General features: G+C 35.2%; 1 protein-coding gene across 1 annotated transcript in view; it reads left to right on the forward strand.

Annotated features, from left to right (window-relative positions):
* Window positions 1–23,606, forward strand: part of LOC106464147 (phorbol ester/diacylglycerol-binding protein unc-13-like) — an 88,933-nt gene that overhangs the window by 34,241 nt on the left and 31,086 nt on the right. The window contains exons 4-7 of the mRNA XM_022391827.1: window positions 4,361–4,460; window positions 5,495–5,612; window positions 13,207–13,330; window positions 17,942–18,012. Of these exons, the coding sequence (XP_022247535.1) occupies window positions 4,361–4,460; window positions 5,495–5,612; window positions 13,207–13,330; window positions 17,942–18,012 (413 nt within the window). The remainder of the gene's footprint in view (window positions 1–4,360; window positions 4,461–5,494; window positions 5,613–13,206; window positions 13,331–17,941; window positions 18,013–23,606) is intronic.

Raw genomic sequence — 23,606 nt, forward strand, 5'->3', positions numbered from 1 at the left:
AGAGTAGGGTTGTTTTGTTCAATTAAGATGGATTCCTTGATTTTTCGTTTGTTTATGCTGGGTTCTTTGTTTAGGTATACTATGGTATAAGTATCAACTTATACTATAGTATAGTACAATGAAATGTTTAAAATTAAGACAGGAAAAATGTACATACCTTTTAATATTTTGTCAAATAACTGTAAAACATCTTCTTTACATTATATTCTTAATTGCATGTTTTTAAATTTTCACATATAATATATTTTAATCTTTTATTATCCTTTCCTGTCATCTAGCATTGTTATTTATTGCAACACACATCAATGGACATCCTCAGCCAATATTACAGTATAGTGGGCAGAGAAACATTAGCCCTCGGTGGTGGCATTCACATAATACACTAATCCTTGTGAACCGAGGAGGCATTGGCATATATATAAAGAAATTATTAAACCGTAAATATAAATAAAAACATAATTATGTCTTAAAACATAAAAAACACATAATTAAGTAAAATATAAAACGAAAACCTAAATACCATGCAACTGTCTACCTAACTAATGTATTTCTAGGTTAGAAACATCACTAAACTGGTAAGGGCAAAAGCAGCAACAATGCTAAGAGCAGTTTGACTACTTCTCTATATAATTCTTTGTGCCAATTTTAAAATAAGTGTTAAGAGAATGTATTTTTAAAAGTGCTTTTTTTCATGTTATAAACATTTAGCTCGACTAAATATAATTGGCTGAGAAATCACACCTTTATGTTTAGAAAGTGAGCGTGGCATCTGTCAAGAGTTCAGAGAAATTTATTTCTCCTTTCTCCAAACATGCCCTAAGGAACTTGAAAGAAGAATATGTAAACAGAGCAATTAACTTAGATACTTTCTATATATGAAAGGTTAGCATGAGTCAAGAAGTATTTAAACTACAAAGATGCAAATTTAACGTTTTGTGAATTTGCGACTCACAAGAGAATAAAACAAAACTTTAAGAATTTTTCATTAAAGCTTTTTTTGAAGTAAAGGAATTAAAACTTATATAATATAAAACTCTGAACTATAGTATAAATTTTAATGCTGATTTCACTGGCAAACATTGATCATAAAATAGCTTAATTAAATTTTGAATGTTACTAAGTAAAATCTTGTGATGTAGAAAAGAGTGCCTGAAAGGAAGGAGTTTATCAATTTACTTGTAAATTCTGATTACAATGTTGTGTGTTTGAAGACTAACAATAATATAGATATTTTTAATAAAAACAACAATTCTAAAGAGAGTATATTAAGACCTAAAATCATGTATACAACAATTAAAGGTATTAATTCTGATGCATATAAGAGAAGGTCAGAAATTGAAGTGTATGTGAAGACCGAGAATTCTGTGTGTGTGTGTGTGTGTGTGTATTTGTAAAGAGTTGTAATTCAAGTAAGTTTGAGGAAAATTTATCTTCAGGCATATATGAAGAAGAGTAAATTTGGTGTTCATGAAAATTATTATTTGCAGTGTGTGTTTGAAGAACAACATTTTTGGTGTGTGTGTGTTCTTTATGTACTTGCTGTGATATCATGTGACACTGAGAATTCTGTCCGTGGGAAATTCCAAACAGCTCCCAAGTTACTGCATCATTAATTAAAACTGTACCGTGTGTATATTTATTTTTATTAATCCCAGAGAAAGGTTCTAATCAGATGACAATGAAAACAAGGATAACCTACATCCATAGACATAAGGGACCCTATTTGAAAATATTATATTTCAGGGTTTCACAAAGAAAATCCAGCACAAACTTTGTTACTGTGCTGCTGCCTACTTCAATCTCCCAATGTTGCTAAGTTTCACGCCATTCACTTGTCATACGTTAGTTATTACAGCTATAAAATACAAAATTAATAAACAAATCACCCTATACTTAGTGTCTGACAGTTACATATTCTACTATATTGTATAGATCAACTGTTAAAGTATCTGAGTTGTAATTAAGTGTCACAAATTTAAGTTGAATTTCACAGTATGTATCCAATCCTGCTTGAAAACTGTTTTACAAAAATGTATTGGTGTAACTTTGATCATACAAAACATAATGAAAGAATGAGGCTATTAAAAAAACATTGCATATTAATTGTGTGTGTACTCTAATCCGTTTGCAACATGTATATGAATAGCAGTTTCAATTGTGAGCAGGTGAAATGTACTACACTATAAGAAGTACTGAGTGTGCTGAAATGTGACCTATATACCTTGTTCAGTAGGGTTCATACAAGAAGTGTAATGCAAATTTCAGTTTGCATGTAGAAAATTGAAAATAATTGTCATTTTGCAAAATTTAATGATTCATGTTGATCAATTTAATTACTTTTTGCTTTTTAAGGTGGAGCTTCATGTGAATATTCAGCGTGAGTGGACTTTTGACAATAAAAGAGAATTATTCAGAGTTTTAGATACAACTATGATATCCTATAGTGCAAAGAATTTTGTACACACACATTTGACTTGTTTTGAATATATTATTCTAAAATAAGTGGATTGTATGCTGTCTGTTTATTGTTCAAATTTATCACCAACAAGTCACAGACACCTACTGTAAAAGAATTCCAACCTACATACATAAAACCCTGACAATGATTTTCCTCTCATACCATGGGAGGTGGATTTGGGCATCCTGTGTCCTCCTCTTGCCTATACCTCACAGTCACTTTTCATTTTGAAGGAAGTGTCCTGGCTTCCCTCTCCTTCTCTTCCACTTCCTAGCCACTGGGTTGGAGGACCATGGAGGCTTCCTTCTGATTCTGCTCAATCCCACTCAGTTGAGAGTGTGTCAGTGGTGTTCTGCCAGTGTAGGTGGCATTGATGCTCATCCTACTTTAGATCTGATGTACAATTTCAGATGCTGTAAGGTGATGGATGATGCATTCCACCAATGTACAGTTCACCCCTCTGGCTGAAGTACCATCCTTCCTACCTTCCCTTGATGTCAGTTCCAAGTGGATATGGTGATAGTTGGAGCTAGAACAGCCACATAATTCCTAACATGTGTGGCTGTGTACCTTCCTTCTATCGCAGACTAGATGATACATTCCCAATGCAGTCTGGTGATGGACTGGAGATACGCCCCCACTTTGCTGTCCATCTTCTTACCATTCCCTGGATGTCAGTTTCTGGCAGATGTGGTGGTGATTGTGTTGGATGTGCATACATGATAATGTGGGGGAGTCTCTTCTGTGTTTCTGCTCTTATTGCAACAATTTCACGTGGGCAAACAGTGTACCTGGCTCAGAAGTGATACGGTCTCCCATGGGGGTGTTACCTTCCATTTATTTGCACACCCCATGGTCTTCCTTTGGCCGCTTTCTAAAGGGAGATCATTTTCTCATTGGGCCCTCCACCAACTCAATGTGGGATTCTAGCTATTTGTGACAAGAGGTAAGATATCAGAAGTTAACATTTTTTGACACTGAAAATGCATTTTTGGTAGATACTTACCTCCACTAATACTTCTCACCTGACTTCCCCACTTCCGGTGTAGATTTTGTTTGTACTGTCTAATCTCAAATGATTACTGGCTGCATGGAAGAGAGTGCACCAGTGACAATAGGAGTTGTGTCGCACTCCTATTGGAGGAGGGTTGCTGCATAATTATTTGCATGATAGCATGTAGATGTCTCATGTGAATACACATGACAGTAGGTGGGAGTATCAAGGCTAGTGGCAAATGAAAATTTGCATATACAGAGAGCAGTATAAGTCAAAAAAAGCTATTTGTGAGGCTAGGTAAATATCTATCGGAAATACATTTTCTGTTTGAGAAAATGTTGACTTTCGATTAGTTGATTATTTTTATGACATTAATTGATTAATTGTGTTAAACTCCCAGTTCTAGTGGGAATATGTATGAGGTTTTCATGTAGTTTTAATATATGTAGATGTGGTGATATGCAGTAGGTTTTCATGTAGTTTTAATATCTGTAGATGGGGTGATATATAGTAGATTTTCATGTAGTTTTAATATCTGTAGATGGGGTGATATATAGTAGATTTTTATGTAGTTTTTAATATCTGTAAATGTGGTGATATACAGTAGGTTTTCATGTAGTTTTAATATCTATAGATGGGGTGATATATAGTAGATTTTCATGTAGTTTTAATATCTGTAGATGGGGTGATATATAGTAGATTTTCATGTAGTTTTAATATCTGTAAATGTGGTGATATACAGTAGGTTTTCATGTAGTTTTAATATCTATAGATGTGGTGATATACAGTACGTTTTTGTGTAGTTTTGTTATTTCTAGATATGGTTTTATAGAATTTTTATTTATTTCTTATTTGTTTGCTCTTGTTTTGTGTGTTAACAATTGCCATTTTTATCTTTTTTTCAGGTCCGTACAATAGCTATGTAACATTAAAACTTCAAAATGTAAAATCAACAACTGTTGCAGTTAAAGGGAACAATCCAAGTTGGGAACAAGACTTTATATTGTAAGGCATTTGGTTTTTGTATCTTTGGGTAGTGCACATGTATATTTGCAATTCATATATACAGAAAGATAATATATCAACATATGGGCACATAAAAAGGTTAATGGTCTAACAATCAAGGAGAACATACTTAAAATGAGTGTGTAATGGAATAAGGAATATTTACAAATCACTTGTAGAAGATCTATTTTAATTTTACATAAAGATGAGGAGAGTATTTGCAGTAAACTTCAATTGGAAAAGGATTATCTATAAACTGCATTGAGAAGGTGTGTTTTAAGATATATAAAGTTGAAGAGTGTATTTCCAGGGAGCTTATAGTAGAAAATATTGTTTATCAAGTGTATTATAAGATTATCTAAATATAAAGAAAGTATTTAGAGAGAGATTATTACAGAACAATATCTGTTTATATAGTGTATAGAGAGGATTCAACTTGTATTTTATAGTGTATAAGCACGAGAAGAATATTTTGATTGACCGTATAGTGAATACAAAGGAGCTTATATACAAATAAGGAAATTATTTTCAGTAGATTATGATATCTCATCTATTAACACAGTAAACACAGAGATCAAATTATTTAAAAGTTACTTGCATTGAATAAGCCTTAAAATTTTTTCATCCATGGAACCTTGATTTATAGAGTCTTAAATTCAGTGACAACATAAAATGAGGAAACCATATCTAAGAACCTTTATATTGTTTATGTTTTTTAACCTTCTTCAGCATTTACAATTCGTATGTAATCTAAAAGTAGTATAAAAATGTCATCTAGGTTTTCGTTTGACCATATAATAGTTTTATTATTAGATGCAAGAATATACAGTAAGTGATTGTATGTGAAAACTTGTAAATGTATTTTCATACATAAAAGTTTTATATATAATGTTAACATTGTTTTTTAAGATTTAACATTGAATTTCAGCTTACAAAGTGTACAAGGGACATAGAAATGCAGAAACAAATATGGAATTGAACAGTAGAAAACTGGATTTCACCTTAGAATTAATTTTAATTCTCATAAATTTCAGTGAAACTAATTGCGTAGACACTGGAATGATTATTGAAGTCTGGGCTAAAGGGATGCTCTGGGATAAACTTATTGGAAGTCAGTGGTTTCCTTTGATGAGTGTTCAGTATTCCAAGGAAGTGAGTAAAGTTGGTTCATATTTATATTTTAAGGGTTTGATTTTTAGTTTTGCTTTTTAAAGATACTTAAACTAACAGAATCTGTTAAGTGAAAATAAGTTAGTGAAAGTGAATGTAGAGTATGTGATTGTCAGTTTAGCTGTAATGAGCGATTTATAAAGTGAGAGTTTATATTGTAACAACAGAAATAAAGAAGAAGAACTTGTCTTGTGAAAGGGTGTTCTAACATAACTGAACCCACCTGTATGAACCTCGACATAAAAGAGACAATTATTTAAAGCTCTGGATTCAACTGGGATAACCAACAGCTATAGTGGTGATTTTGAAGTGAGTTTCACAGCATTTATTGTAACAACAGAGATAGAGAAGAATACTTTGTCTTGCCAGTTTGGTTCTGAAGTAATTGAACCTGGCTCTGTGGACTTTTGACAAAAAATAGAATTATTTAAAGCTCTGGACACAACTGTGGTAACCCACGGGGTAACATGTGTAAATTTATCACTGATGGTATTGTGATAACAGAGGAGAGAAGAAATTATTTGTGTCATCAATTAGGCTCTAAAGTAACTGAACTAGCCATTGTGGACTTTGAGGGAAAAGTTAATTATTTAAAGCTCTAGATTCAACTGTAATAACCTACAGTGTAAATAATTTTTTTTGTACATAAGTTTGACTTGTTTGAATATATTAGTTTAAAATAAGTGGATTGTATGCTGTCTGTTTATTGTTGAAATTTATCGCCAACAAGTCACAGACACCTACTATAAAGAATCCTGTCCATATATACGTAAAAACCTGACAGTGCTGGTTATCTCTAATACTGCTGATTAACCTTGTGAACTAATTATTGGATGATAATTGGCACCGATACTCTGGAAATTAAACCAAATTATCTAGGGCTGGCTCTGTTAAATTAATTATTATTCAACACCATTTAATTGATATTGGTCATGGTGGTCTAGCCAATTGACTGATAGTTGTTCAATTTGTTAGTTGGAACACCTCCATTTATAACTAATACATACTTTGGTAGTTTGTAGCAACTAGTATCTGTGTCAGTAGTGTTATAACAGCTACTAATTATTACAAACACAGTGAATTTGTAGGAACCAATGGCTGTTTCAATAAGATTATACTAGCTATTAACTATAACAATGAAACTTGTAGCTTCTAGTTAGTGTTGTAATGGTTTTATAGCATTTGCAAGGTTTTAATTTTGTAGTAACAAGTAATAGCTATTAACTATAACAATGAAACTTGTAGTTTCTAGTTAGTGTTGTAATGAATTTATAGCAGTTGCAAGGTTTTAATTTTGTAGTAACAAGTAATAGCTATTAACTGTGACAATGAAACTTGTAGCTTCTAGATATTGTTGTAATGATTTTATACAATCACAGTTGCAAGCTTTTAATGTTTTAGTAATAAGTAATGATCATTGATTTCATAGCAACATGTAACTGTTACAATGTGTGTTACAACATTGATTATCACAGTAATGTTGGAGCAGTTTTTAATTGTTACTCTGAATTTCTAGCAACTAATAAATATAGCACCTATTTATTGTTACAGTGAGCATATTACAACTAGTAAATGCTATAGTAATGTTGTGCTACTGTAAAATCAGTGTAAATTTTCTATTTGTTACACAATAACTAATAACTTATCTGAGGAATATTTATTCTCCAAAGATCTTAATATGATGTGTCTGACATGAATTTATAAGTTTGATGTCATTATAACAACTAAATATCTGGATATGATGTATACGAAGGTAATTCTGGTAAGGAAAATGTATTTCTCACCCCTTAACACAGAAAGCTATCCTCCCTGTGCATCTGCCTTAGAGTTTTGCACCACCGGCCTTTAGGCAACTCCTACCTAACTTAAGAGATTTCTCATGATTTGTGCTACTGCTTAATGACATTATTATTCAGCAAAAGCCCTCCACTAGTAGAAGGGCAGCACAGCCTCCCTGCACGCTAGCTCACTCTGTGGTGTTGCACTTGTGATCTTCATTCTATTTCTTGGCACTGAACACATCAGAAATGTTTTTATTTGTCAATTTATTAAGATTTGCAACGTTGAGGGAACTTAATTTTCTTCTTTTTATTCAAACAATGAACACTTGTTCATGTAATGTCTTCTACTACTTGTGTGAATGACTACCTTCCTCACACAGGTTATGAAATTATGATGGCTCATGGAGGCACATTTCCTGGGGAAGACATAGCAGCTATTGTGGATTGGATAGTGGGATCCCTTATGCTATGAGGTATTTCAGTTTCAGCCTCTTTTTCAGGCATTCTTTGCATTTTTGAGGTGAATGAGGAGGATGAATATGATTATTCCTTCTTCTGGTTAGGGCCTGGGAACTTCTCTCCCTGTGGAAGAGGCACTTCAACTTGCATTTTTCAGCCTTGTTTATCTGATATGCACCTTTTTTTTATTTCTCCTGTTTGTGTTATATTCTTTTCCTTTTCCCTACTTCTTAATCCTAACCCTAACTCATTTCCTTTACCATTCCTGGACCACTTCCATTTTGACAACATTATGCCTCTCCCTTTCTGTCTATTTGATTCTTATTTCCTTGATTTTCATAATTCTGCATCCTCTTTCATGTTCTGGATTGCCCTTTTCATTGGAGGGGGCAGTACTTTTTTGCTATCAGGTACCCAATACTTCTATCTTTCCCTGATCTTTTTTACCACACTGCCTTCCACCTCATTTCTGAGGCACTCCACCATGCACCAGTTCATTTTATGAGTGTTTCTTGTTCCCCTCCCTTCTCCACTGTAGCTGTTTCCCTTCTACTTTTCCTGCTCTCTTGCCTCCTTGTTACTGTAGATTATTGGGTGGGGATACACTGCTATCCCAAATTGACTTTTATTTTACATTTTTTTGGCCCTTTGCCTAGCCTGTTTACTCTGCTGTATGGTAGTATTCCTAATTTGTTTGAATCACTGGCTGAGGTTACCTATCCTCACTTTTTTCACTTTCCACACTGTTCCCAACCCTACCCTCCACCACCATACCTCTTCTTCATTCTTGGATCCCTGCCAATTGATTACTACCATCCTCTTCTACCTGGCATCATTCCCATTGAGCTCATTGTTACCATTTCCATCATTTCCTGAGAATGTCGACTATCATGGTTTGAATGACTGTGATCATACTTTCTGTCCACCCTCTGAATTTATGCTTTTCACACTCTACATTTCTCTTTCTCCCCTTCGGCCTTCGTCTTGTTTCCTTTCCTCATTTTATTCTCATCTGTGTCCCACATCTCTTTGAGACTGTGTTTGTCACCACTTCCAGCAACTCCTCACTCCCAGTCAATATCTTATTCATTGTGGTGGTGTTTTAAGTTCATTCTTGGCTGGGATCAGCTTCCTACCATCTGTCTGTGATCAATGGACCTTGCTGTCATCGAGATTCACACCTATCTTAATCGTTCTACATGTGTAATTTTTTCTTTTGTGACCATGGCTTCAAGGAGACTACTTATCCCTTTAGGACACACTCATATGCACCTCCTTGGTTGCCTTTGCATTATCAGAGGAAAGCCTCATGGGATTATTTGACCTCAGTGGTTCTCCTGTCCCTTCCTCCATTCTCATCTCTGAATGGGTGGTTGGACTGATTCCCTATCACCATCTATATCCCATTATCTCCACCAAAGCTGGACGTACACCTCTTCACATATACTCCCCCTCTGGTTGGGAAACATCCCTGACCATCTATCCTCCATTCAGCACTTGGTCTCAGGACAAGTCCTCTCTGCATAATGATGCAGTTGACCTTCTGGTAGATGGTTGAGTGTGTTTTTATTCTTACCACTCATAGTTCATTTTGTTAGATTCCATTCCAACAATTCGTATTTCCTAAGTTAGTCATCATAATGTCATCCATTCCAGAACCTCTTGCATTCAACCTCTGGACCTTTCTACTTGGGCCTATTCTTATTGGGTTGATTCCCTGCCTGCCATGTACCAGATACTATGCACTGGGTTGTGGACTTCCTCTTTTGCCTGGACAGTGTTCTGCTTGCACAATGTCTCTTCTCCCTCAGTTTTCATTGTCCTTGTATTCTTATCAACTGCTCGTTGGGCAGACCGCTACTCTTCTCCTCTCTCCTGTCCTTCTATGCTCATTGGGACCAAGACAGACATTTCTGTCTTGTTAATACTGTTCATTGCTACTTCTCTCCTACCTCTCACTTTTGGGGTCTCCCATTCTACATTCTCTGGGATTCTTCTTCCTCCTGGGACTAAACTTGTTCTGTCTTTATTGGTATGGTCTGCCACTTTCTTGTTTTGGTTTCTTCCTCCTTTATGGCTGTTGCTCACTGATGGTCTGTATTTCATCCCATCAGATAAGTCACAACTCATTTTCATGTGCTGCTGGACAAAATCATTCTAACTGGTACATAGACTACCTTGAATAACTTCATCGCCCACTGTCTTTGGATGAGTGTGTAAATTCCTCTTTGTTTCTAGCATTTGCTCTCAGGATCCTGCCAGGGTACACTTTTCCCAAAAGTCTACATTGAGCCTGGATATTGAAAAGTGCTCATTCCATCTTCCATGGATCTATGTATGCTTGCTGTTGAGATGGGTGTTTCATAAGACCACTTGAGGCATCATTATGGTATATTCTCATATTTATCTACTGGATTACCATGGAAAATGCAAACATCAGGGGGTGCTGTGCCTGTTTCCCTGGCACATGCTTGCTGACTTTTCAAAATAGGTTTACGAGGTTACTCATTGCACTGTCTTCGGTAAAAGACCTATCCGGCAGACCCTTACCACTTACCAGTTCCTAGCCATTGGGGTGGGGTGCACAAAAGGTGGCACTCTCAGTATAGTGCAGGTCATCCCTCATATATTTCCACTTATACCAGCATCCTCCATTCTACTGCTGCTCAGATGTTGGATCCTGGGTGGTCTGGTGTTGGATCGGAGTAAGAACAGCCTACACAAGTTCTCACATGTGGTTAGCTCTCTGACCTCTTGTGTGCAAGTCTTCACATTGCCATGTTCTTATTCTGCCCATAACCCACAACACAGAGGGCTTTTTTTACCTCTTCCTCTCTTTCAATTTTGGTACAGTGTGAGCCATAGAAGAGATTTGATGCAGTCTCCCTATAAAGCCCCCTGTCGTTCATTGATAACTCTCTATCAGTTTCCTTCATGTGCTTTCTGAAGGGAGCTCATTTAGGTATCTTTCACACTGGTCCCTCCACCATTTCAATGTGGGATTCTAGCATTCTGTGTACAGAGATGTGTATCACCTCAGAAGTTAACATTTTCCTTACCTGAAAATGTATTTCCAATAAATACTCACCTCTATACACACTTCTCACCCTTCCTCTCCACTTCTGGTGCAACTTAGTATTCCTTGTCTCGTCATAGAGGGAGCTAGTGTGCAGGAAAGCTGCGTCATCCTCCTATTGGTGGAGGGGATTTGTTGCATAATAACTTCATTATGCAGTAGTATAAATCACGAGAAATCTCATAAGTTTATGTAGGAGTTGACTAAAGGCTGGTGGCATAGAAATCTCTAAGGCAGATTCATGGAGAAGATAGCTTCCTGTGTAAAGGGGTGAGTATCAATCGGAAATACATTTTCCTTACCAGAAAATGTTAAATTTATCAAATAACTATTATTGAATAATGTTTTAAGCACTTAGGTACTGTGATATGATGTTTACTGATTAAATATCGTAATAGAATATGTTAATTAAGTATCTTGGTAGAACCTGTATACTAATTATCTGCCTTGATACATTTGTTCTTACAAAAAATAGCTATTTAGAACTATTTCGCAAATAAAAGCAACAGTACAAACTATTTGCTAATTAACTGTCTCAACATGGGCTCAGTCAATTTGACTAAACATGTGACCTCTTTGTACTCGTTTAAAGTCTTTATAGATTTAATACTTCTAACTTTCAATATAGTGTGTATATCTTCACAAAATTTGGCATAAATTATATTTTTAGTGAAGTATTTTTAATAAAGTAAAATAAAGATTTGTCCATGAATATATTGAGTATTTGTTTTGAATAGTCCATGTGCAAAATAAGTTTCATGTTAAGTTTGAAAATACTTTTCTTCATCTCAAAAATCTCAAATTTCCTTTGTATAATCCATAAAACCTCCTCAATACATTTCAAAAGGTTTTTTTCAGTAAAACTTTTTATTTTTTCTACCCTATGTCTATATAGGATTAATTAATTTGACTGACCTTGTAACCACCGAAAAAAAATAGAAATAAATCTAAATTACCTTTTTTTTTCTTTCTTTTTTTTCTTTTTTAGAATGACTTCAAATTGTAACATGAAACTACATTCATTTATCCTAAATAACCTTAGGCTCATAACAGTATACATAGATTTATAATAAATTTTATTGTTTTAATGCCCTTCTGATTGCCCTTTGAACTATGTATAACTACTATTCATGCTATTATAAGCTGTAAATCACTCAGGAAATGAGCAGTTTATGTTACACTGTCGAATTACATTACCCACATGCTACTATGAGCTGCTCCCATTCGTGCCTGGTGAAACATTTTGCTTATTATTTATTTTACCCAATATAATCTTAACTAACCTAAAAAGATCCCTATTTTTACATTTTAATTACTTTTATAATAATAAATAAAGAATAAACATGAAAAACAAGAAGTAAAGTACTTACCTAATGTTCTTTTTTTTGCTGTCAATTCTCGATGACACTTAACCCTGCTTTTTCTATACTAATGGTAGTAGTGCACAAAATAATTTGTATTTAAATGAATAATCTACCAAAGGACATAGACTAATAACATGCAAAAAGTAGACAATTTCCCCTAACACTCAAAATGTTTCTGTTTTTCTAACTATGCAAAAAGAGCTTTTACAAATTCATCCAAGCTTGTCATTAACTTTCTCAGGAAACAGAGCTTGTACTCTGAGTGAAATTGACGTTTATCTGTTCAAAACACAATGTTATACTATATATCATTTGATAAATGAAAAATTTGGCTTTCTATTGGTTATAGGTAATATATAATTAAACATAAAGAGAGAACTATTAACAAATCCTGAAATACAGGATGTGACAGGTGGGTGTGGCAGGAGGGGTCTGATTTTTTATTTGATAGCTCTGTAACCAAACAAAATTGAAGGCTATAAAAATTACGGTTTGTCTAAGCAATGACAACTTTATAGTGAGTAATTTACGTTTAAGTTCATACTTTTTGGAGGGGTGGTGGATAAAATAAAGAAGAGAAGATGCCTAGAAAAAAAGTGTCACGTGTATCACACTAAGGGAAATTCAGGATGTTTTTAAATATTGTATTACAGAATTGAGAACTTAAATCTTATATACTATTAAAATATGGATTATTAGTTAAGATTTTATGCTATTCTAATTGCTATAACATAAACAAAAAGTAGTTTAATAAAATTTTGAATGTAAGGCACTAATACTTTGTGTCATGTGCAGTAAAGGATACTCGTGGCAATAGGGTTAAACCGTTTTTGAAAAAGAACTGTGTAAAAGTATCTTTTGATCACTTTTAACCACATTTATTTTTGTGTTTTTAGGTGGGGCAAGGGCAATGGCTCTCTTTAGATGCAGAGCTGGTGATGAATGATGGAGATATAATTGGTACAAAAACACCAACTGGGCACAGCATTTTAATAGAGGCTCATTTTGAGCTTCCATTTGGTGAGTCCATGTGTATGTAAGATTTTATATGAAATAGAAGGAAAATGCATAGCTCTGACAAGAAACTAAACTTACTTGTAAGATAACATCGGGTAGATCATATTAACATGCAGTGTCATATGTTACACAGTAATAAGGAGCCAACAGGTATTCTTCCCTGTTAACTTTTAAACACATGTCACATGTAGTTATTAATAAACAATATTAAGTAACCAATAGGGATTCTTCTCTGCTAATTGGTGAATACCTGTCATATGTTGTCTTTAATAAACACTGATAAATAGCCATTAGTAATTTTTTCCCTGTTAATTTATGCACACCTGTCTTATGTTGTCTTTAATAAACAATTATAAATAGCCAACAGGGTTTCTTCTCTATTAATCAGTATCACCTGTCATATGTAGCCCTTAACTCTTTCCATATGGGCTCAGTAATCGATCTTGTAACCACAAAGTAACCATCATGGTTTCCATATTATAACTCTGATATATCTTATTTATCATTACATAATTTGCTAAGCTTTCAGAAAACATTACAAGTCTTTTGTACACAGAAAATCAGATTTTTTGGTTAAGTATTTTTGCTAAAGATTTGACTGTGAATATATAGAATCAGAGTGTTGACTGCTCCATGTGCAAAGTGATTTTCATATTGAGATTAGAAATTGTAAACAATGGTAAAATTCTTTAAATAAAAAGCTGGCTATAAGCATAACATACAGTATATCCAAAATTGTATAGTACATTAGTGAGGAGTGATTGGGCATGCCTGTGACAACAGACTATTCAGATAAAATATATTATTTTTTATTGAATATATTCTTACATTTTTAAATTCAAATAACACACAAATACAAAGGCTTTGTATTTAAAAAACAGATTATAACTATTAGATATAAACTTGTCTTGTACAAATATATTGTTGTAAAAATGTTATGCTATGACATCCAATATTGGTATCTGTGATATTATGAAAGGTGAGTTCATTGGTCATTGATAAATTTTGTCAATCTTGCAGTGTTTGTGTTTTGTTTTTTATAGAAAAACTTTGTACTGACTCATACAATTTGGTTTTATACTTTTACTGGGAGAACATAAAAAGTCAGTAGGCAGGCACCCCCTGTGGTACAGAAAGAGTTAAAAAATATGAAATTGAAAATGCACCATTTCCTGTAAATAATGATTTATGTCAGCTAACTAGTTATATATGCAAAATGCCTACTTTTGCATGCAGTTTTTTGTAAATAATGATTTATGTCAGCTAACTAGTTATATATGCAAAATGCTTACTTCTGCATGCAGTTTTTTGTAAATAATGATTTATGTCAGCTAACTAGTTATATATGCTAAATGCTTACTTCTGCATGCAGTTTCTATATGATATATGATTAGCCTCATGAAAATTGCCCTTTATAAGGACATGCAACTTGTGAATTATTGTTTCACTTGGTTCTGCAGGAGTAATGGACTCCCTAGGGTCCTTCTTTTTTGATTTGTGAATACTGAATGAAATATGTTTCCTGTTAAAAGGAATTGTAAGTAGCTTATAGTGATCCTTCTATGTTAATTGATGAATATCTGAGGTTGCATGTAACCTGTAATAAGGAATTATAAATAACCAATCTTGATCGTTATGCATCAGGTGGTGTATTCTTAATATTATCCGTTGTCTGTAATAGGTAACTAGCAGAGATCTGCAAAACATTTGTAGTCAAGGTAGTATTTTTCTTGCAACAATACTTCTTTAAATACAGGATTTCTAGAATATTGCAAAAGAATTTAATCTCAGACACCAAAATCTGTAAGTCTACTTGCCTTAGATCTAACATTAGCTAAGCCTATATGAAGTGCAGCCTAAATTTAATAAAAGAGATAAATTAACATAGTAACTTGTGCATGGTTTTCCTTTAGTTGAGTTAGGGCTAAACTTTACTGTACTTAATATTATAAATAAATAAACTTATAGTGTTATTCAATGATCTAATGCTAGACCTTTTTGAAAACATTGATAAGTTTTTAATATGTTGTTTTACAAAATGTCAATTAAAGTATTAATATTACATCTGCCTTTTGGTTATAACTGTTGAAATGAAGTATATGTGCATGCTATTTAGATACGAATGTGTGAATGCATTTTCAGGACAGACAAAAATTGAATATTATTTCAATAGATACTGAACAACTGTTGATGGTTCTTCTAATTGTCTCTGAATAACATTGTTTGTCATTGATCCAGCTGGTCTTATGAGAGCTGATATAATTTGAAACTGCAGCTCTCATATATTGATGGTATGGTACTTGTTTTTGTATGATGAGAAAATATATATATTATTTAACATCTCAAATGAATAGAAAATGAAGAAATCTACAGTGTTAATCCTAACAGGAAATTTAGATAGCCTCAAATGTTCCATTTTGACTTGAATAAGCAGAAAGATATATATATGTAAATTCACACCAAAATGGTTTTCACACCCAGAAACATAAAAAAGCATTTTGGATAACATTAGCTATCATCAATATAGCTGGACTGATACAAGTTCATATTGTTACGACAGTGGAAGTCGCATGATGCTAGGAGCATGCGTGGTGAATTTCTCGAATATTTGGGAACTCTGCGAATGTTGGTGATGCCTCTTTGTTAGTATATAAGCCTGGCAGAGAAAAGGCAGTGGGGTTTAAGTGAACAGTAGTCACGGTGAGTTTCGGGTAATTTACGATTTTGTTTTGAGCTAGTGTGCGTTTTGCACTCGGAGAGAGCAAAGTTATCGAGATTGTTAATCGCTGTGATTTATAGCGTGTATTATAAAAGTTGTTAAGTTTAAAGTGACAAGAAATGTACTGACTGTGGAATTACTGTTTACTAAAAGTTTGTATCGAGAAAGAATAAAATGGTTTAATCAAGAAAGGACTTGTATCGCTGAAGTTCATCGGAAAGATTTCTACCGGAAATTAACAAACAAGCAGATACGTAACAATATACTCAAAACTCTAATTCTCAGTTGCTCATGAGCAAATACATTTTGCATCAAGAGTAGAAATGCTCCAAAACATTTGTAATAAGGACGATTAATGAGTACTATTGTTAATTAGATGTCTGTTTTATTAGTGGTGTGTTTAATGTATTACAGGATTTCAGGTATAAAGTAGTATCCTTTTTTAATATGAAAATAAAGGGTTTCTTCTTTTGTTGTCTGTTTAATATAAAGGCATATTTTATTTACTAACAATTCAAGTTTTGTTCCAGAAGAAAACTGAGGTGATAGTTTGTATAATTAGGTGCTATAATTCTTTTATTTTGACAATGATGGATTTTTTCTCGAGAGTTATCAGTGTGTGCACTGTCCTCTTATGTCTGATGTAGGCTTAAAGCTAATGCATTGCTAATAAACAAGGATAGCATGATCAGTGACGAAATGTAAGTACTAGAATTAATATTAAAGTAGTATCTCATTAAAATACATAAAATAATTGAATTTTTAATGCCAGTTTCAGGTCAATGGGGTCAACAGAAACAAAATAGCTTATATTTACATTTTGTCTGGAGAGTGTGCTGCTGTTATGAATGGTATTACTTAGAGGTTTTGATATGTCATGAATTTCTGTATGAAGATATTTTTTCGTTTAAAACTAGTCTGAACACTCAAAGCTTTATACTTGCATTATAGTAAATGATAAGGTAATTCTGGTGTGTTTTTTTTACCTTTTTTCAGTTGATTGCATTTTTGGTTTTGTTTTCAGAAATGATTCTATAAAAAGTCATTATGTTAAAATAGAATTATAACCTACATGAAATTCTCTTATAATAATCAAACATGCTAAAATGACTTTTTATGATCATCTCATTTTTCTATGCAAAAACGTTTTTTTTTGTACATGACAGCACCCTCTCTGGACAAAATATAAACATCTGTCATCTTGTTTCTGTTGACCCTATTGATTTGGATTGGTATCAAAATAGTTCCATTTTTGCTATGTTATTTCAATTAGATATTACTCAATACTAATTCTGATACTGACTTTTGGTCACTGACTTTAAATCCCCTCCTTTAGGTTTTTGTTTGGGAGGTGAAGGCTTATAATGGTTTAGGTAGACAAAGTTATGTATTCTGAAAAAGAGTACTGAGGAATTTAAAGTATTATGGTTTCTCTTTACTTGATGGTATGTCACTTAAATGTGTTATTTGTTAAACCATTTGAAAGAAATGAAAAATCATCAACATAATTATGTGTAATACAGAAAACGAAGTTGTAACCGATACTGTACTACATTAATATTTGGATTTCCAAGTACACTTTTTTAAAATTATGTTAGGGAAAGAAGTAATAATAATAATTTCAGCTAATGAAAGTATGTTTTCATTTATTCTGTATAGCTAGACATCTGTAGCATGTATATGATACTCTGGTTCCTTAAGTTTTTAAATATAGTGTAGGGAACCGAATTTTAGTATTGATGTGAACTGTAAATATGAATTAATAGATGCAGTATGTGTTAAAACATAGAACTCCCAGAAAACTTCTAGCTCTTAAATTTAAAATATAAAAATTAGAAATAACTGTGTGACTTTTATAGTATATACAGTCAAGTGTGCAACCTTTTTTTTTATAGATTTGGAAGGTACTAACTCCCCTGAACTTCAGCATAAGCTAGAAATTCTTAATCGTTTAATGGATGAAAAGGTATGCTTTTTTGTTTCAGTTTTTATTATCAAGTTGGATTGAAAATGACTAGAAATTGCTGGATTTCAAATTTCCTTTCTTGAAGACAAAAGTTTCCAATTTCATTCTACTCAGGCCTAATATAATACGTTGCATTTAATTACTTGATATTTTCATTCTATGAGGTATAAACAAGTAAATGTTAGCTAACTGCTTTAGTCTTTTTAGTTGAAGATCTAGTTTTTGAAAAATGTTGACAAAAAAAAGTACTTAAATAATCAGTGATCCATCTAATGGACAAATAAAATTTTTATGATTGAAGCTGACAATACTGATCATTTCATAATTGTTTTAGACTCATAAGTTGCCTTTACCCATTCATTAAAATAAATTACTAGAAATTCTTACACTAAAACTAACTTCATGGCTTCTAACCTATATATACATTATTGGTATCACATATAAGTCAAAAGCATTACAAAGAGAATCATAATAGATAATACACACAAACACAATAACTTTGAAATACATTTATTGATGGAACTAGTGATAGAAGCTCAAAACTTTATATATATAGCACTGTTTCTTTAATAAAGATTTTATTGTTGCACTTTAATTAAGTGATGTATTTGTTAAAATTCATTAGACTTGCCTAAATGTATCATTGTGATTATAACAAAAAACATTATAACTACCTAAAGCATTTCATAGTAAACTTAAGATTTTCAAATCTAAATTTGTAAGAAAAACCTATTTTTACTTTGCAGGTCCAAATGCTATAGCTGTAAAGTCTCACAACTATAAAAAAGGTTTATTCAATAACTTGAGAAAGACTAAATGTATTAGTTTTGAAATTCAGTTAGCCTTGCTGAATAATTTGTTTGGAGGTACTTACCTCCTCTCAAAAAATTAGCTATTCTCTTTCAGTGCTGCCCTCTATATGCGAACTTATCATAACGCATGCCACAAGTCTTGCACACCCCCTCTGTTGGAAATATCATGTTCCAACATGTCTCTCATGCAAATCATCATGCATCATCTCTTAACCAATAATAGCCTGACATGCTCACGTGATGCATGTGACTCCCTCTACACTGCTCTACCGAACCTTCACTTCTCGTTTGGCAGGGTTCGATTTCAGATGTTTTTGTTGTTGTTTTTTTGTGCTACCATGTGACAATGGAACATTTTTTTCCTACTAAAAGTGGTTTCTTTATTAACTTAATTTTTAATTTCTTTTCTACTATACACCAGTTCAGTTTGTCACTATCTACTTTGGCAAAACTTGATCACTTGTGAGTTCTGTTTTGCATTATGAATTCCAAAGTTCACATTACCACTTTGGGAGTCACACCAACAACTAATGTTGTTTCTCAGGCCTTAGGAGGCCCGGCATGGCCAGGTGGTTAAGGCACTCGACTCGCAATCTGAGGGTCACGGGTTCGAATCCCCGTCACACCAAACATGCTCACCCTTTCAGCCGTGGGGGTGTTATAATGTGACGGTCAATCCCACTCTTCGTTGGTAAAAGAGTAGCCCAAGAGTTGGTGGTGGGTGGTGATGACTAGCTGCCTTCCCTCTAGTCTTACACTGCTAAATTAGGGATGGCTAGCGCAGATAGCCCTCATGTCGCTTTGCGTGAAATTCAAAACAAACAAACAGGCCTTAGGTGAGTACGACCAGACGGTAGATCTTTCTGCTTTTATATGTTGGGAGATTCAATGCTATATGGGTCAACCTTTGTACTCTGACGTCGCCCAGGCTCCTCCTGAATCAACAGAAATTCTAAATTATTTTTCCAACTCCAGAGTTTGCCATTTCTTCCCATTTGCTACTTGACGAATCATCTAGGCCCAATTCGGTCTTCATGGATTTTGTGTCTCAGGATTGTGATGTTTTATCCCTTTCCCCTATATCTTATTCCCCTCAACCTTCTTTATAACATGAAAACTCTTTTCAACCATTTTTGGTTTTTCATCCCTCCCCAGATATTCGGGTACATGCTTATGACTTTGTCTCTCAATTAAGTGAGGGGATCAGCATGCCCTTTCTTACTATCATGCTGACTATCCATTTTTGGATCAGCATTTGTTGGGTTCATTGTTATCTCTTTGGAGGGGAGGCTCCTGATTAAATTGTTAGTCTTACCCATGCCCAATATTCTCGCCATTGTCTTACCCTAAACACTCTCCTACGGTATCTTTCTTCCATACATCTCCTTTCTGAGGCACTCCACAGAACTCCTGAGGAGTTTTATGTGGATACCCTGTACATTGTCTCCTCTACATTAGCCTGCATTTTTTCCTTGGTTCTGGCATTACAAAGGTAGTTTCTTTGCTGTTGGGACCTTATTGGTAGGCACACTGTATTGGCCTGGAACAGTTTACACTCTCTCCGTATCTAAAGGACTTACGTCATGCTCCATTTTTGTGACATCATACCTTTGGTGCTGTCCCAGAAACTATCGAGCCTCGGGTTACATCAGCTTGTCAGCAATCCACCTTCACGTCGTTTGTTGCTTGTTTGTGTCATTCAGAGCCTCATATGCCCCCTATTCTCATCTCCTGTCCTTCATCCTCCCAACCTTTACCCATTCCTGCTAGTCGGGGTACTTCTTCTCGTCAATTCCCTCAATGACGAAACATCAGTTGCTAACAGTACAGGTGACTACCCTCTGGATTTGGGGCCAGTAGGAGCTGAACTTTTAAACTTTCTTTTTCATTGATGTCCCTTCATCGAGGATCAATGTCAGAAGGATTTGTTCTCCAGTTGCTTTCCCCTCCTCCTCTCTCTCCTTGCTCTATTTCTTTTTCTTTTCCTCCAGATCCCATGGCGTGCCAGCATCTGTCAGAGGTGGTTCGATAATTGCTTTTGCAACAGGTTATTGAACCAGTTGGCTACCCTTTCGGGGTTTTTAATCCTGTCTTTTCATGGTCCCCAAGAAAACCAGAGATTGGCGGCTAGTTATCAATTTATCTCACCTCAAACACTTTATCGCACTTCCCAAGTTTACCATGGAGTCTTTTCTCACCTTGAGATGGGCATTTTTGCCGTGATTGTGGATGTGTCCAATGCTTACCTTCACATCCTTATTGACCAGCAGTCTCGATCTTATTTTCGATTTGTCCATTTCAGGGTGGTTTTCCTTAATACATGGATGACTGGCTCCTGCTGCCTCATTTCAAACATGAGTCAGCCACTCATATATACCAACTCCTTTTTGTGGCAGCTTGAGAGGGCTGGTTGATCAAACTGGACAAGTCATTCCTTCGACTTACACAATGCCTGGTCCATCTAGGGGTCTTTTTCGACACCGGTATCAGTCATGGCATGCCTTCTCCTTTATGTCTTCAGCTCTTTTAGGGATGTGGTCCTTCATGACTACACTTATCCCTCTTGCTCGTGCCCACATGAGATCCTTGCAGTGGGTGCTTCATAACAGATGGAACCTTGCTTGAGATTTTCTTTCCACTATTGTCTCCCTTTCTCTTTCCCTGCGAGATGATCTGCACTGGTGGCTGGACAAAGCTCATACATTGATGGGCATGCCACTTACTCCCCCACATCTGGATCTAGCTTTGTTCATGGATGCATCCCTTCAAGGTTGGGGTCATGGATCAATCAACAGGAAGCTTCAAGCCATTCATCTGCAGACAAATCTATCATGCATATCAGTGTTCTCAATCTTCTGGTGGTATGTTGGGCTTTACATCACTTCCTTCTTTTCATCCATCATTGTCTGGTGATAGTTCATTTGGACAACTCTATGGTGGTGGCACACTTTAACCATCAGGGGGGCACCCAGGTGAGAGAGCTCTGTTTTTCGATGTTGGAGCTCTTATACTAGGCCCATGCACGTCACATTCGTTTTATCACAGGTGTTGTACCTGGTGTTTTCAATCTTGTCACAGATTGTCTTTCGCGACTGTACCAGATCCTATCCTGTGGAGTGGGCATTGGATCCTCTCGTTTTCTGGGACCATTGCCATCGTTGGGGGTTCTCCCCAATTAGATGCTTTTACCACGACCCTCAATTCCAAGTTTGCCCCTCTTTTGGTCACCTGTACCACATCCCTAGGCTTTGGCAGTCAATGCTTTCAGCCAGGATTTGTCACACAAATACCTGTATGTATACCCTCCAATCCGGTTGCTGTTTCGGGTGATTTCTCTGGTCCATTCTACTCCTCATGATAGCACCCTTTTCGCTGGCACAACCTTGATTTCCCAGGTTACAGCATCTGCTCCAAGTCCTCTTTCACTTTCTCCCTCCCTTCTCTGTCAACCTTGATCCAATTTCCTACATCCCAATCTCCCTGTCCTCTATTTTCACGCCTGGCTTTTGTCCAGGCCTTGGCAAGAGGATCTGGTTTTGCATGTCGAATTGCTTCCTTTTTATCTGGTTTCTTATGGCTGTCTTCTTTAGAAGTCTATTAACGTAAGTGGAAAGTCTTTCACTGTTGGTCTGCTAACAGAATATTTCCTGCTGACAAGCCATCTGTGGCTCATGTTACAGAATTTTTCACCTGGCTGTTTGACTGTGTTTTTTTGGTTTCCTCGCTTTTAGGATATTGGGCAGCCCTATCCCAAACCTTCCATTTTTCCAGATATTGTAAGGTTTTCCTTTCTCCGGTTCTTACTGCGCTCATGCATTCCTTCAAATGTCCTGCCCCTCCGGATTGGGACATTAATTGGGTCTTCCATGCCCTCACTTTACCTCCATTTGAACCACTTTTCTCGTACTCCTTGTTCTGTCTGTCCCTTAAAACTTATTTCCTTCTTCTGTTGGCATGTGGTCATCGACAGTCAGATGTGTTTGACATAGACGTATTACGTACCCTTTATCACTCTGCCTATCTTCTCCTTTATCCGTATTGTTCCTTTCACCTTAAAACCTCAGCTGCTTGGGAGGGTTGTTCATCCTTTTCTCCTATATCCTTACCTTCTATTATCCCATCTTTACCCTCAACTGGATCTGGATAAACTTCTGTGTCCGGTCAGGGCCTTTCATTGTTATATTGCACATACTGCATCTTTTTTGGGTATGCGCAACCATCTATTTATCCCGTGACAATCCTCCTCCCTTTGTGATCTTTCTCCTTCTACCCTTACAAATTGCATCCACCTTTTGTTTGTTTATTTTGCCTATTCTTCCCTGCCTCGTTCCATGTTTCCTCCCATCAAATCAGATGTCTCACCTTTTTCCTTCCTCTTGTATTCGTCATCTGATGGAGGAGATTCTCCAGTCCAGCATGTGGACCATTCCCAGTATGTTTATCTCCCACTATCTTCATCATATCATGGTTTTGTCTACCACCTGTGGCAATTCTCCAGAATTTGGTACGACTTTAACTGGTATGTTTTCTTAATTTTTATTTCAGGGGCCTTTTCTCTCCCTCTGTGGCAAGTGGTGCCTGTCCAGGTATTTTTTAACTCTAAATCCACACTGTCTGCCATGTTGACTTGCACTTTCTAGTCCAAGGCTACACATGCTCACCATTGAGATGGGGTGTTCCACAAGATCACTTGTAGGTGAATAACCTCGGGATCTCATTGCTTCATAAACATGCCCATCCTGGACTGTACCACCATTGACTACATGGATAAAGCAGAAGGGA

Source organism: Limulus polyphemus, unplaced genomic scaffold (genome assembly GCF_000517525.1).
Source record: "Limulus polyphemus unplaced genomic scaffold, Limulus_polyphemus-2.1.2 Scaffold1570, whole genome shotgun sequence".
NCBI lineage: Eukaryota > Metazoa > Arthropoda > Merostomata > Xiphosura > Limulidae > Limulus > Limulus polyphemus.